Source organism: Carcharhinus amblyrhynchos, chromosome 8 (genome assembly GCF_965287045.1).
Source record: "Carcharhinus amblyrhynchos chromosome 8, sCarAmb.v2.hapA, whole genome shotgun sequence".
NCBI lineage: Eukaryota > Metazoa > Chordata > Chondrichthyes > Carcharhiniformes > Carcharhinidae > Carcharhinus > Carcharhinus amblyrhynchos.
In genome coordinates, this window is record NC_137331.1 from 115,922,846 (window position 1) to 115,939,567 (window position 16,722).

General features: G+C 42.4%; 1 protein-coding gene across 4 annotated transcripts in view; it reads right to left on the reverse strand.

Moving 5' to 3' along the window:
* The window catches only part of cep192 (centrosomal protein 192), a 143,352-nt gene that overhangs the window by 73,520 nt on the left and 53,110 nt on the right, over window positions 1–16,722 (reverse strand). For all 4 annotated transcript variants that reach the window (XM_080194690.1, XM_080194688.1, XM_080194689.1 and 1 more), the window contains exons 21-22: window positions 11,362–12,265; window positions 3,662–3,810 (exon numbers count right to left, since the gene is read on the reverse strand). In XM_080194690.1, coding sequence (XP_080050816.1) covers window positions 3,662–3,810; window positions 11,362–12,265 — 1,053 coding nt within the window. The remainder of the gene's footprint in view (window positions 1–3,661; window positions 3,811–11,361; window positions 12,266–16,722) is intronic.

Genomic DNA, 16,722 nt, shown 5'->3' on the forward strand with positions numbered 1-16,722 from the left:
TGGACCACCTGGCATAAACCTAGGCAACGGAGAAAAACAGCAAAACAAACAGCCTCTGAAGTCTTCCTTATTAACACCTGGGGGCTGGTGCCAAAATTGGGAGAGCTGTCTCACTGATTAGTCAAGCAACAGCCTGGCATAGTCACTCTCATGGAATCATAACTTACAGATAACACCCCAGACACCATTACCATCCCGGGATATGTCCTGTTCCACAAGCAGGATAGGCCCAGCAGAGATGACAGCACAGTGGTATACAGTCAAGAGTGAGTTATCCTGGGATTTCTCAACATCGACTTGATTGACAGCATCTGTTTGATTGGCGCTATATCTGTAAACATCCAGCCCTTCCATGACCGACGCTCAGTAGCTGCAGTGTGTACCATCTACAAGATGCACTACAGCAATTCAAAGATCCTAAGACAGCACCTTCCAAACCCATGACTACTCCCATCTAGAAGGACAAGGGCAGCAGGTACACGGGAATACCTGCAAAGTTCCCCTTCAAGTCACTTACCGTCCTGACTTGGAAATATATTGCTATTCGTTCAGTCGCTGGATCAAAATCCTGGAGTTCCCTCCCTAACAGCACTGTGGGGCAACCTACAGCACTTGGACTGCAGTGATTCACGAAGGTGGCTCACCACCTCCTTTTTATGGCCAACTAGGGATGTGCTATAAATACTGGCCAGCCAGCAACACCCAAGTCCTATAAATGAATAAAAAAAACTGTAAAGGACCTACATTTATCTTCAATATTTTACTCTTCACATGCCTATAGAAACTTAAAGTCAGTTTTTATGATTCCCACAACAACGCAGTCTAAATTTAGAGTCATACTGCAGCAGGCGACGGTGCAGAGGGACCTCGGGGTCCTTGTGCATGAGTCGCAAAAACCCAGCTTGCAGGTGGTCAGGAAGGCGAATGGGATGCTGGCCTTCATAGCGAGGGGGATTGAATATAAAAGTAGGGAGGTCTTGCTGCAGCTGTATAGGGCATTGGTGAGGCCGCAGCTGGAGCACTGTGTGCAGTTTTGGGCGCCGCACCTGCGCAAGGATATTTTGGCCCTGGAGGGAGTGCAGAGGAGGTTTACTAGGCTGATACCGGAGTTGAGGGGGTTGAGCTATGAGGAGAGGCTGAATAAACTAGGCTTGTACTCGTTAGAGTTTAGAAGAATGAGGGGAGATCTCATTGAGACGTATAAGATGATGAATGGGATGGATAGGATAGAGGTGGAGAGACTCTTCCCGCTCAAAAAAGACAGTAGGACTAGGGGGCACAGCCTCAAGATAAAGGGGAGGCGGTTTAGAACGGAGTTGAGGAGGAACTTCTTCACTCAAAGGGTGGTGAATCTCTGGAATTCTCTGCCCGTTGAAGTGGTGGAGGCTGCCTCGCTAAATATTTTTAAGAAGCGGGTTGATGGGTTTTTGATAAGAGAGGGGATTAAGGGTTATGGGGAGAGGGCGGGAAAGTGGAACTGAGCCACAACAGATCAGCCATGATCTTATTGAATGGCGGGGCAGGCTCGAAGGGCTAGATGGCCTACTCCTGCTCCTATTTCTTATGTTCTTATGTTCATACACAAGATACTAATCAGCATAATCTCCTTGCTCTTGTACTCTATGCCTCTATTAATAAAGCTGACCATACAAGCTTTATCAACTGCTTTCTCCATCTGTCCTGTCACCTTCAATGATCTGCACATATACACCCAGGTTCCCTTTCTGCCCCACTTGTGTGACATGGGTGTTGCTGACTGGGCATTTCAGAGGGCAGTAGAGAGTCAACCAGATTGCTGTGGCTCTGGAGTCACATGTAGGCCAGACCAGGTAAGGACAGCAGGTTTCCTTCCCTAAAAGACATTAGTGAACTAGATAGGTCTTACCGACAATGGCTTCATGGTCATCAGTAGATTCTTAATTCCAGATTTTTTAAAAATTGAATTTGAATTCCACCATCTGCTGTGGCAGGATTCAAACCCAGGTCTCCAATAGCTGAGTTTCTGGATTAACAGTCTGGATATAGATTTTAATCAACTAGGGTTCTCCTTTAATACAAGGCTCATGACAGCACAGCCATCATAGCTTCCAGTTATTAGAGATTTCTAGCTGTATACCATTATGTATGTACCTACACAGTAAAGACTAGTAGTTCAAGAAAGAAGTTCATCACTACCCTATCAAGGGCCACTAGGGGTGGGCCTTGACAGAAGCCATGGACCATGTCTCTGTCCCTGTCGTCATATTTCCCCTCCCTCTAGGCCATACCCAAAAAATGCGTTCCTTATTACTTTTCCAGGCTTTGAAATAGCCTCATTAAATTTTCTGATGTCTACAACATAATTACCCCACCCAACACATCTTTGTTCACGCGGTCATTGTCTCCCCCGTGCTCCAGCGCCCCTTTTAAGAATTTTATTTCTTATCCAATACTGTCTCTGTCTAGAGGAATGTTGTGTCAGCCAGCCATGGCAGTGGGGAAAAAAAGAAAATTGTTCTCGTAAATTCTGTTTTTATTTTAAGGTTACCAACTTTAATAGAAACAATCATTTAGGCCTAACTGCTTCTCACACCACCCAAAGCAGCTCTATTCCCTGACTTGGATCTAAATCCACAGATCTGCCAGCAAAAGCTAAGAAAGGCACCCAGAATTTGCGATAGTGGAAGAATGATTAGACCAGTTCCTCTATAAAGCAAAGACGCATTGGGTGGGTTATTTATGTTGTAGACAGCAGAAAATTTAATGTGGCTATTTCAGAGCCTGGAAAAGTAAAATAATAAGGAGCGCATTTTTGATTATGGTGTAGAGGGAGGGGAAATATGAGGAAGGGGATAGACACATGATCCATGGGTTCTGTCCATTATTTACGGAATGAGCTTATTTATTGCCCACCCCTAGTGGCCCTTGATAGGGTGGTGATGAACTTCTTTCTTGAACCACTAGTCCTTACTGTGTAGGTACATACATAATGGTATACAGCTAGGAATCTCTAATAACTGGAAGCTATGATGGCTGTATTGGCACTAGCTTTTTATTAAAAGGAGAATACTAGTTGGTTAAAATCTATATACATAAACTCTGATGCAGATATTGTAAACACAAAAGAGACAAACTGGAAAAAAATTACAACTCACGTAGATGGGGGTCACGTCACAACTATCTTTCAGGTGAGGAAAAAATTCAGCATGTTTAAAAAGTTTCTTTTAAAAAGCAGGCAGGTAGGATATAATTTAGCTGAGTAATTTGTTCTCTCCATGTGGCGAAAATTTAAGGGAGACATATAAGACATAGGTTTAAAAAGTTAAGTTCTCAGTCCAAAAAGGCTAGAGCCAATACAGCTGTCATAGCTTCCAGTTATTAGAGATTTCTAGCTATATACCATTATGTATGTATCTACATAGTAAGGACTAGTGGTTCAAGAAAGAAGTTCATCACCACCCTATCAAGGGCCACTAGCACATTCCATAAATGAATCAAAACTAGCATCTGTGCATACATTCAAAAACAGATTTTAAAAGAACATCTAAAATCAGGAATGGCTGAAAATAGAAGGAAGGGCATACTCATATTGGAACATGCAAGTTTGAATAACTCTAGGGCTGTTTTTAATCTTTATCTTGCTGGAAACTATTTGATGAATAAAAAGTGTTAAAATACAAACCTTCTTTCCATTCAGTGTAACATTAACAACTCCAATAGAGACTTGCATCCACCGTTCAGTTGGATTGAACATGCCGAGTGAGGATTGTGACGCTATTCCAACACAACATGAATTTGGAAACTTCAATTCCTCTGGGACCAGCACATGACCTAACACAATAGGATTTTTAGGAGGAAAAAAAACTTGGGTTACGGGGAAAAAAACAAAATTGCATCAAAGTCCATCAGTTTTCAAAAGTATTAAACCACACCATTCTTTCAGGAGTTAAAATATGATCGTACACACACTTTCAGTCATCAAATTGCTTCCACATGGTCAATATCTCTTAACTTACATTCTAATCTTAAAGTGAAAATAAACATTATATTTGGAGCTTTGATTGAACAATGCAATCTTGGGATTTTTTTAACCACTATTTCATTCCCCTCCTCCTTGTTCTACTCACTGCAAAAATAATGTCTATCAATCCAGTTAAATCATTGACTGCATTGCAGAGCCAGTAAATCATACATTGACTCTGATTTTCCAGCAAGTTATCTGTGCAAGGATTCACTGCTGAAGAGTATAAGTTACCATGTAGTCACAATGGGTACTAAAAGTACAAAGCTTTTTTGGATTATAATTCTCCATGTCCCTCAGGATCATATTTGCATGTTGGTTTGACCACCTCTAGGGGGACCTGCAGAAGAATGGTTGCTGCCCTCTGGTATTTGAAAACGCTTGAACACTAATTTTCCTGGTGATGCCAAAATCTGAAATCTGCACACCCTTAAGAGAAGGCATATTTTATCGTGCTTCTTACATGAGCCCACACTGCTGGTTTGTAGCAATGTGAAAAGGAGCACCAAATGCATAAGACTTCCCCTGTTCATGCACGACCTCTCCATAGCCAAGTCCTCGGCTGTATCACCTCACGGCAAGTATATGAACACTTGGTATCCTGCAGCTCCAGACCAAAATTTCTGAGAAACTTGGATATGGCCCCAGCATGTGGACATGCCCTGATGGTCATGATCTAAAAGCCAACCATGGGTTAACAGCCCCATTGGCTTGCTGGTACCTCACCAAAGATGAAGACTTAAGGGAATCAACCCTAACAAAATGTCTGGAAGAGCTCAAAAGCAGACAAGAGACCTGATTTGGTTATAGATGTTGCCAGAAAAATAATCAAGTCAGGACCAAACTTCACACTCTGCATCTCTCTGGACCCAACAAGGTGGTCAAAAGGAGGAACTTGATGTTTGTACAGCCCTAGGTCTCCATACATTTTACTCTGGCAAGGACCCTCCAGTTTTGCTCTAAATGTTTTTGCATCACCAAGGTTAAACTGTGCGACCTAGAGTTAGTGAATTTATCCTTGCACCCTTTTTTGCAATTCTCCAGTCCTCCCGCATCTTTCTGATAACCAAGGAGACTAGAAGATAAAAACCAGTCCCTCAGTAATTTCAACCTTTATTTGCCTCAGTATCCTGTACCATTATTGTGCATGATCAATAACATTGGTTTTTGCTGACCCTGTTGGGATGGGAACAAAGTGCAAATCATCATCTCAATCAGAAAATCATTATTCTCTTTTGAAACACACAGAGAAACATAGAACAGTACAGGCCCTTCGGCCCTCAATGTTGCTACAAGCAAACCCAAGATCAAGCTATCCCACTCCCAATCATTCTGGTGCACTCCATGTGCCTATCCAATAACCGCTTGAAAGCGCCTAAAGTGTCTGACTCCACCATCACAGCAGGCAGTGTATTGCATACCCCAACCACTCAGTGAAGAATCTACCTCGGATATCCCTCCTATCATCTCCCACCATGAACCTTATAGTTATGCCCCTAGTAACAGCTACATCCACCTGAGGAAACAGTCTCTGCACATCCACTCTGTCCCCCTCATCATCTTATAAACCTCTAAGTCGCCTCTCATCTTCCTCCGCTCTAAAGAGAAAAGCCCCAGCTCCCTTAACCTTTCCTCATAAGGCCTAGCCTCTAAACCAGGCAGCATCCTGGTAAATCTCCTCTGCACTCTCTCCAATGCTTCCACATCCTCCTTATAGTGCGGTGACCAGAACTGCACACAATATTCCAAATGTGGTCTCACCAAGGTCTGGTATAGTTGCAGCATAACCCCATGGCTCTTAAACTCAAACCCCCTGTTAATAAACACTAACACACTATAAGCCTTTTTTTACGGCTCTATCCACTTGAGTGGCAACCTTAGAGATCTGAGGATATGACCCCCAAGATCTCTCTGTTCCTCCACATTCCTCACAGTTGACCCTGTAATCTGCATTAAAATTTGTCCAACCCAAAATGAATCACCTCACACTTATCAGGGTTAAACTCCATCTGCCACTTTTCTGCCCAGCTCTGCATCCTATCAATATCTCTTTGCAGCCTACAAGAGCCCTCCACCTCATCCACTACTCCACCAATTACTAACCCACCCTTCAGCCCCCTCTTTCAAGTCATTGATATAAAAAAAAAATCACAAATAGCAGAGGACCCAGCACTGATCCCTGTGGTACACCGCTGGTACCTGGCCTCCAGTCTGAAAATTTTCCCTCCACCACCACCACCCTCTGTCTTCTACGAGGCAGCCAGTTACTTATCCAATCAGCCAAATTCCCTTTTATCCCACACCTCCCTACTTTCTTCATAAGCCTACCACGGGGAACCTTATCAAATGCCTTACTAAAATCCATGTATACAACATCAGCTGCTCCACCCTTGTCTACACACTTAGTTACCTCCTTAAAGAATTCAATCAAATTTGTGAGACAGGGCTTACTTACCCCTCACAAAACCGTGCTATCCCAGATTAAACTGCATCTTTCCAAATGGTCATAAATCCTATCTCTCAGGACCCTTTCCATTAACTTACCGACCACCGAAGTAAGACTAACCGACCTATAATTACTAGGGTCATTCCTATTTTCTTTCTTGGAGATGAACAACACTCACCACTCTCCAGTCTTCTGGCACTATCCCCATGGACAGCGAGGACCCAAAGATCAAAGCTAAAGGCTCCACAATCTCATCCCTTGCCTCCTCCAAAATATCCGAGGACATATCCCATCTGGCCCAGGGGATTTATCGACCCTCAGGTTTTTCAAAATTGCCAACACATCTTCCCTCAGAATGTCTATATCCTCCATCCTATCAGCCTGTATCATGCACTCATCCTCAGAAATATGGCCTCTCTCCTTAATTCAATGCCTCACCCATCTCTTTTGACTCCGTGCACAAGTGCCCACTACAATCCTTGACTGGCTCTAACCTGACCCTGGTCATTCTTTTATTTCTCATATAAGAGTAAAAAGCCTTGGGGTTTTCCTTTATTTGACCCGCCAAGGACATCACGTGCCTCCTCCTATCTCGACTTAACTGAACTTTGTTTCTTTATCCTTACATACGCTTCCTTTTTCCTCTTGACAAGGCATTCAACTTCTTTTATGAGCCATGGTTTCCTCACTCAGCCATTTCCTCCCTGCCTGACAAGGACATACCTATCAAGGATACACGGTATTTGTTCCTTGAAAAAGCTCAACTTTTCATTTGTGCCCATACCTGACAGTTTCTGTTCCCATCTTATGCTCCCTCATTCTTGCCTAATCGCATCATAATTACTGCTGCCCCAATTATAAACCTTCCCCTGCTGCGTGACCCTATCCCTCTCCATTGCAATAATGGAGGACACCAAATTGTGGTCATTATCTCCAAAGTGCTCTCCTACAAACAAATCTAACACTTGGTCCCAGATCATTACCCAGTACCAAGTCCAGTGTGGCCCCATCTCTTACAACACCAGGTTTTAGTCCAACCAATTTATTTGATAGTAAACTCACAAGCTTTCGAGGGGACTCCCTCTTCGTCAGGTGAACAGGGAGTCCCCTCGAAAGCTTGTGAGTTTACTATCAAATAAATCGGTTGGACTAAAACCTGGTGTTGTCAGACTTTTTACTGTGTTTACCCCAGTCCAACGCCGGCACATCCACATCATAGCCCAATCTCTTGTCAGCTTATCCACATAGTGTCAGGAAACCCTCCTATAAACATTGTACAAAAAGTGTCCCATCAAACTATTGAACCTTTGAAGGTTCCCATCAATATTTGGAAAGTTAAAGTCACCCATGATAACTACCCTGTGACCTCCACACCCATCTATAATCTGCTTTGTCATTTCCTCCTGCACATCTCTATTACTATTTGGGGGCCTATAGAAAACTTGTAACAATGTGACCGATCCTTTCCTATTTCTAACTTCAGCCCATATTACCTCAGTAGGCAGATCGCCCTGGAAATGCTTTTCAGTAGCCGTTAAACTATCCTTGATTAACAATGCTATTCCTCCACCTCTTTTACCGCCTTCCCTACTCTTACTGAAACATCTATAACCTGGAACTGTCAACAAGCATTCCTATCCCTGTTCTAACCAAGTCTCCGTAATGGCCACAACATCCTAGCACCAAGTATCAATCCACGCTCCAAGTTCACCTACCTTATTCCTGATGCTCCTTGCATTGAAGTAGATTCACTTCAACCCACCATCCTGTCTGCCTGTACACTCTTGTGACCTTGATACCTTCCTCAGTACCTCACGATCCTCAACACTGGCTTTTGGACTACAGCTCATTTTCCCAACCCCCTGACAAATTATTTTAATCACCCCTGAAGAGCCGTAGCAAATTTCCCTCCCAGGATATTACTGCCCCTCTGGTTCAGGTGCAAACCGTCCTGTTTGTACAGGTCCCACCTTCCCCAGAACATGCTCCAATTATTCAAGTAAATGAAACCCTCTCTCCTACACCATCCCTGCAGCCACATGTTAATCGGCACTCTCTCCTTTTTCCTCAACTCACTAGCATGTGACACTGGCAACAAACTAGAGATAACAACATGCTTTGTCCTGGCTCTCAGCTTCCATCCTAACCCCCTATATTCCCGTTTTAAATCCCCATCCCTTCTCCTACCTACATCGTTGGTACTGATGTGCACCATGACTTGCGACTGATCCCCCTCCCCTTTAAGGGTCTTGAAAAAACAGTCCGAGACATCAAGGACTCTTGCACCTGGGAGGCAACATACCACGTGTGAGTCTCTTTTGCTGCCGCAGAACCTCCTATCTGAGCCTCTAACCATCACGTCCTCAATTACTATTGCTGTCCTCCCTTCCCTTCTGAGGCACAGGGATGGACTCAGTGCTAGAGATCTGGTCACTCTGGCTTACCACTGGTAGGTCGTCCCCCTCAACAGTATGCAATGCTGTATACTTGCTGCTGAGGGGAACAACCACAGGGGATCCCCGCACTGGCTGCTTCCTCCCAGCCCCTCTCACTGTCACCCAGCTATTTTCATTCTTCAGAGAGTGTCCAAATCCCTGAAGCTTTTATCTATAATCACCTCTGCCTCCCAAATGATCCGAAGTTCATCCAGCTCCAGCTTCAGTTCCCTAACACGGTTTTTGAGGAGCTGGAGATGGGTGCACTTCCTACAGTCCCTGATTTCCCCGAAATCAGCAGGGACACTAACAGCATCCCTCACCTCAAACATCCTGCAGGAGGAACATTGCACTGCCTTTCCTGCCATTGCCTCTAGATAAAAAGAAAGATCTTGCCTGATATTCCCTCACCCCCTTAGTTTAGAGGAACGAACAAAAAAAAACTGACCTGCTCTCACTCCAAGTCTTTTTTTTAGGTTAGAGGAGGGGGGAGGGTGGGAGACCCTGGAAGAGGAGAGTCTCGGGTTTCTACCCCGTTCAAATTTATTGGGCAAAAAACCTTCCTAGGTCTCACTGGGGCCGACTTCTGGTTTTACACTCCTGGCTTAGTAAAAAAAACTCCAAAAAAAAGTTAGTTAAAAAACCCTCTTACCTAGTAGCTCTTTTCACTGAATCACCACTTCAACTGCTCCTCTGGAAATGGTGAAGACATAGAAACATAAGGCAGTATGCCTTCAACCCATTGAGCCAGTTCTGCCATTCAATAGCATAGCTGCTCATCCACTTCAATAGCCAGGAATCTCCCAGACGATTGCGTTGCTCGAGTAGCACAGCAGGCCAGGGACAACAGAAGGGGGCTTTTGGTGAGGCTCATGACTGGGATGGGTGCTGGAATACCTTACTGACATAAGCAGTGAAATGTGTATTCCATTCAAACTTTTTCCAGCAAGCCAGCCTAAAAGGGAGTTTGTCCTAAAAATGCTAGTAGTTTTTAAGGTTTGAAACTGGCGTGGAGCCAATATTGAAATTACAATTGTCCTCCCCGCTGGGAGTGGTTCCCACCAGCAGGGTTTACACCTATTCCCCACTAACAGGAAACAGGCATCCTTACCCTACTGATGGGGACAGAGACCACTGAAGGCCCCTCAGAGGTCAGGGGATGCTCCTCGGTCAGTACCGGCCTGGCACTGTCCACTTTTCAGTATGAATTACTCTAAGGCTGTTGTGATGCAGAGATTCATTCAGGTAAATACATCCAAAAAACATCCCAAGCCAGTATGTTACCTCCTATCAAATGTGCTTTAATTTTGCTAATCAGCTTCTTTTGGGGGTGGGACATCAAAATCCTTCTGAAAGTCCAAGCATACCGTTTCCACTGATTCCTCTTTTATCAATACGGTTAGTAATATCCTCAAAAATCTGCAACAGGCTCATCAAGCATGAATGATTTCACATTCACAAATCCATAATGACTGTGCTCAATCATATTGTTATTAGCCAAGTGTCCATTTATCCTTTAATATTAGATTTTAATATTTTCCATGCCGGATGTAAAGCTAACAGGTTTGTAGTTCCCTGCTTTTTCTCTCCCTCCCTTCTTAAATAATGAGGTGACATTTGGTACCTTCCAATCTACAGGAACGATTCCAGAATCTGTAGAACTTTGGAAGATAATCTTCATAGCTATCTCTTTCAATGCTCTGGGATGTAGATCATCAGGTCCCACAGACTTATCCGCCTTTAGTTTTATTAATCAACTCCAATATAACTTTCTTACAAATGCAAATTTCCTTCAATTCCTCATTCTCCCTGCTGGAGGCATTTAAATACTTTGTGATTCCAGGTAATGTAATTTACAAATCATACCACATGACTGAAGATCAGCTTGGGAAACGCTACCAAATGCAATATTAAATTTTGAATGTTGAAGCTCATTTATTTCTCTGCTCAGCGGACAGACTGCCGGTTGTGTCACTTATAACAAGCTGTACGAGAAAAGATTAATCTAATATTTTATTCTTGAGACTCACCACCTTGGGCTTCTGGAAAACCTCAAAGTGCACTATCCCAGTTTGGTTCAAATATATTTAATAATTTGTCTTGTATAATCTACACCTGTAGACTAGGGGGATACCAACTCCAGCTGGGTAACAAGTCACAGTGAGCCAAAAGGTTTAGTTGCAGCATTGTTTGTGGTGCAAAGAGGTGATGCAACATTTTCTGCTGGTAACCAGCACATTTTTAAATGGGATTTGAACCTGGGTCTCAGAGCATGAGAGTCTCTGGATTACCAGTCCACCAAGTCTTCCAGAATCAAAATCCTCTGGCAAGTGAAAGTGCAAATGAGGCTAAACTTCTGTAGTATACCAAGGAATAAATGAATCAATTGCTTTATTTGTTTTGCTTTTTGAAAAAAAGTATCAGCATTTCCAGTTCTAGCAGCAACTTTTAGCTCCAAAAGTTATCAGTAAAAAACTTACCAACATCTTGCAATTGATGTCCACCCGACCACTGATCAATAACGCCAATTCTAGAAGAGTAGTTAACAGACTGCGAATCCAAAGGTATCGTGTGTGCACTGTAGAACTGAGCTGGATCGAGCATCCTTGTCCTCAATTTAGGATCAAGGCGAGTCCCAAATGGTTGAATATTCCTCATGAGCATATTAGCATCAGGCAAACCAGCTGGAAGATTATGCACATTAGAAGACAAAGTGCTGCCCAAGTAGCATGAAGTCAAAGGCACATTTAGACAATTGGCAGTGGAGGTCAGAGTTCCCAGATACTGCTGGGCCAGTGGAGTTGTTAACAGTGAATGTCCAGTAAGTAAAGTTGGGCCTGCCATGGACTCATTTGAAGAAGTTCCTTGAGGTTTAAAACTTGAAATAGGCATATATCTGCAATCAGTATTTAATGCTGGGTGTATGCCTAATGTACTAGTAGTTGGAGGGGCAGCATTCAAAGATTTTACACAATGTATTTTGTTCATCTTGTCCTGCCAAGATGCATGAACATGATCAGATTTTTGTAGTGTAGATGATTCTTCATACGCCATTGGCTTGTCAAATGCTGCAGAAGGAAAACCATCCAACTGCTGATTACTTGATTGGACTATCTTTCCTTTCTCAGGCTGCAAAGATATCTTGTCAGCTATTTGTGAACTACATTCATCTTCCACTTTACTCACAGGACTTCTGCATTCGTGGCTTTTCTGTTGATCACAATCTGATTTTCTTGGCTGTGGGCAAGGGTTGGAAGAATCATCTGTATGTTCTTCCAATGAGCTTGGAAATATCAATTCATTTGGATTAACTAAAGTTTGATCTGGCGTTGGAGTAGGACTTGATCGAATAATTGTAGTGCTTAGCTCAATGCTTTTGTCATTCTGTGGAAGAAAATTGCACTTTTAGGATCAGAAGGCACTATAGGTTGGTTTGCTAAAGGTTTTGTCAGAACATTTCCAAATAATGAAGGGCTTTATGAATATGCAAACAGTTTAAACATGGCACAGGCTCCTGAACACCGCATACCTCTTACGGGTTCCAACCATTTGTTTTGACTCGTGTGTTTCGCAAAACTGATTTACTTACCAAGTCTTGAAACTTTAATTTACTGAACTCTGACCAAATTTTACAACTTGTTATTTGATAAGCTGTGGTGTGACATCAGTCAATTATTTCTAATGAAGATTTCCCACATATAGATAAGAGTCTAGAATACATTTATTAAAAAAGCCCAAAGGTATACTTGGTGGGGGAGGGCGTAGCTCAGGTGAAGAGAGAGAGAAACAAGGCCAGCATGTATTGCATGCAATATGACCTTTCAGAAAGTGAGGCTGCAACATTGTAAACTACCAAATAACACAAACTTTAAAAAGTATAAAAAAGTTTTCAGAGAGTATATAGATAAAAAGTTTAAGCACCAAAGCAGACTATTTGATTCCACAGGTCTGTGTCATTTCTTATGCCCTACCTAATTATCCTCGCACCTTACTTCAGCTCATCCTATCAAAATATCCTTCATGCCTTTCCCACCCATTTATTGATCTAGCTTCCCTCAAAAGACAACACTATTTCCTTCAACCATTCCTTTTGGTAGCAAGTTTCACATCTAACAGAGTGGAGAAGTTTCTCCCAAGTTCCTAATTGGATTTATTGGTGATTACCTATTGATTTATGGCCCCAAGTCTTGCTCTCCTCCACAAATGGAGGCATGTTTATCCCACTGAACTACTTCCCATTTTTAAAAACACATTATATTCTGGAGCTACATAAAATCTGCTAAACAAAAACAGAGAGAATCATTGCTTGAAATATCCACTGGGTCATCATTTTCAGTGGTGATATTGGCCATAGAAGAACTGATACTCAACCCAGTTATCCTGTAACCAACTTAGAGATCTTGTAACCGTACACCAAACAAGCTACAAAATACTCCTGAAAAAGACTGCAAGAGCCGCAGGGAGCTAAGAGAGACCTAGATAAAGTGAATCACAGAGGAAAAAGTTAAATAGCAAATAAAACAGCCTGCAGCAAGATTATTTAAGGACAGCGAATGATAGGGGAAAAAAGCAATATTGTGTATAGCCATTAAGATAGTTACCTGCATTGCTAGTTAATTTTTTTTGTTTAATAAATATTTATTTTTCTTAAAATCATCACAAACATCCAGGACATCCTTCGCTGGTCTTCACATCTTTTCTCATATTATACAAACTGCAAAGTACAGTCGAGAGCAGGCACTCCAAGTTTCTGTTCTGTGATTTAGGGTTTGAAATACCCTTCATTTAACACCAGCTGTGCTTTTAACAATGACAAATAACATATATAGTTTATTTTAAAACCTTAAGCATATCTCAGCATGCTCGCCTTCTCAATGCCACTTATTATTTTTTAAAACATTACTGGGGGTAGGACATGGGAATTGAGAGAACAGCCAAGTTAAATCTGATGTAGTTACAGACCACAAATTATACCACATAACCTTGTTTTTAAGCTATGTTTTATTACTTAATCTGACAATGCCCTTCCATGGAAATCCTTGTACTCTAGAATCAAAACAAACCAAGCTGGAATTAACTTCTAAATTCCAAACAAGTCAATATCCAGATAAGCAAAATTAATACATATCCCCAGCTGAGCATAAATTTGTTCACTGGACAACACTGTGCTAGTACTTTGGCAATATAATCATCTATGATCAACAAGTGAGTTGAGAAGAAACAGGAACAGGAGTAGACCTAGAACCTGACCCTTAATATCATTAGATAGTAAAACCCATCATTGGTTTTGATATCTTCATTGACTCTAGCCTCAAAGTTTTAGGTGGATAAATAATTCCAGATTCCTGTTACACTATGCGAAGAAGTACTTTCAGATATCAATCTGAGAAGGCCGGGTTCAAACTTAAAATTATACTCCCTTGTATTGAACTCCCCCACCAGCAGAAACTGCTCTTTATCTACCCTACTAATTCAGTTTAAACACCCCTTAATAGTTCAAACCCAAGAGAATCTACAAGCCTATGCATCTCATCCTCATAACTTAATCACAGGAGTTTGAAAGGGCCTGTGCAGCAGGCCCTTCCAAAGTCAATATAATCTTCCTGAAGTGCACAGTCCAAAATGGAGTTCAGCATTATAAACAGGGTCAAATCAGAGTTTTCTTTGTACGAACAAAATCTCTACGTTCTCAAGATAAAGGCCACCATTACGTTCGCCTTTTGCTTCACTTCTTCACTAACTGTTGCATACTCTCACAGTCAAATGCTGAAAAATGAAATGGAACAGAAATCACTGTAGGTACGTGGTATGCACATTAGCATATGTAAAAAAAGTAGTAATCCTACAGAACTCAGAAGTTATGATGTTATCTAACTGAAACGTTAATCTTTACTTTTCTGATGTCTTCCTGCTTGCTTACATTTCTACTTTCAATTCAGTAGTTATAAAAATCTATTGCTATGTACTTCCTAATTTGTTCCTTTCAGCAAGTGATTATAATTGCATGTTTGTGCAAAGAAAAGAAATTGTGATCTGTAGAAATGAAGGATAATGATGGCAAGATTCAGGAACCCTAGACACTAAGAGATTGTGAGCTGAGTGAAAAAGAGGCATACGTAAATTTCAGGAAATTGAGAACAGATAAGGCTCTTGAGGAATACAAAGATAGCAGGGAACAGCTTAAACAAGGACTTAGAGGGCAAAGAGAGGCCATGAAATGTCCTTGGCAGGATTAAGGAGAATCCTTAGGCTTTTTGTGTGTATATAAAGGAGGAAGAGAGTAGCTAAGGAAAGGATGGGTCCATTCAAGGACAGTGGAGGGATTGTGTGTGTGGAACCAGATGAAGCAAGGTCCTAACCGGCTCTCCTCTATCCACCGCCCTAGACACATCCTCATAGAACTCCAGTAAATTTGTCAGACACGACTTCCCCTTAACGAAACCGTGCTGCGTCTGCTCTATCAAGCAATTCCCTTCAAGATGCCTCGCTATTTCCTCCTTGATGACATGCAGAGGAGGTTTACTAGGCTGATACCAGAGTTGAGGGGGTTGAGCTATGAGGAAAGGCTGAATAAACTAGGCTTGTACTCGTTAGAGTTTAGAAGAATGAGGAGCGATCTCATTGAGACGTTTAAGATGATGAATGGGATGGATAGGATAGAGGTGGAGAGACTCTTCCCGCTCAGAAAGGACAGTAGGACTAGGGGGCACAGCCTCAAGATAAAAAGGGGGGGGGCGGTTTAGAACGGAGTTGAGGAAGAATTTCTTCACTCAAAGGGTGGTGAATCTCTGGAATTCTCTGCCCGTTGAAGTGGTGGAGGCTACCTTGCTAAATATTTTTAAGGCGCGGGTTGATGGGTTTTTGATAAGAGAGGGGATTAAGGGTTATGGGGAGAGGGCGGGAATGTGGAACTGAGCCACGACAGATCAGCCATGATCTTACTGAATGGCAGGGCAGGCTCGAAGGGCCAGATGGCCTACTCCTGCTCCTATTTCTTATGTTCTTAACAAGTACTTTGTATCAGTATTCACAAAAGAAAAGGAGGTGGTGGATGTTGAGTCTTGAAAGGAGGATGTTGATATTCTCAGACATATTGAGATAAAATGGGAAGTGGTATTGGAGGTTTTGAAAAACATTAAGGTAGAAAAGTCCCCAGGCCCAGAAGCAGTTTATCCCAGAATACTGAGGTGTGAGGGAAGAAATTGCCAAGGCCTTGGCCAAAATCTTTGTAACCTCTTTGACCATGGGCAAGGTACCAGATGATTGGAGAGTAGCTAATATTGTTCCTCTGTTTAAGAAGGGCAGAAAAGACAATCCAAGAAATTTCAGTTCTGTGAGCCTTCCACCTGTGCTGGGGAAATTACTGGAGAAGTTTCTTAAGGACAGGATGAGAATAGGCTTATTAGAAATAGGCAGTGTGGTTTTGTGAAGGGGAGGTTATGTCTCCAAACTTGATTGAATTCTTTGAGGAAGTGACAAGAAAAATTGACCAGGGTAGTGGATGTCGTATACATGGGCTCTCATAAAGCCTTTCATAAGTTTCCTCATGGTTGGCTGATACTGAAGGTGAAGTCATATGGGATCCGACGTCAGCTAGTACCATAGGATCCTACAGTGCAGAAGGAGACCACTCGGCCTATCAAGTCTGCACCAACCACAATCCCACCCAAGCCCCATCTCCATAACACCATGCATTTACCCTAGCTAGTCCCTCTGACGCTAAGTGGCAATTTGCACGGCAGATTCATCTATCCCACACATTTTTGTGTTGTGGGAGGAAACTGGAGCACCTGGAGGAAACGCAAAGACATGGAGAGAATGTGCAAACTCCAGACAGACAG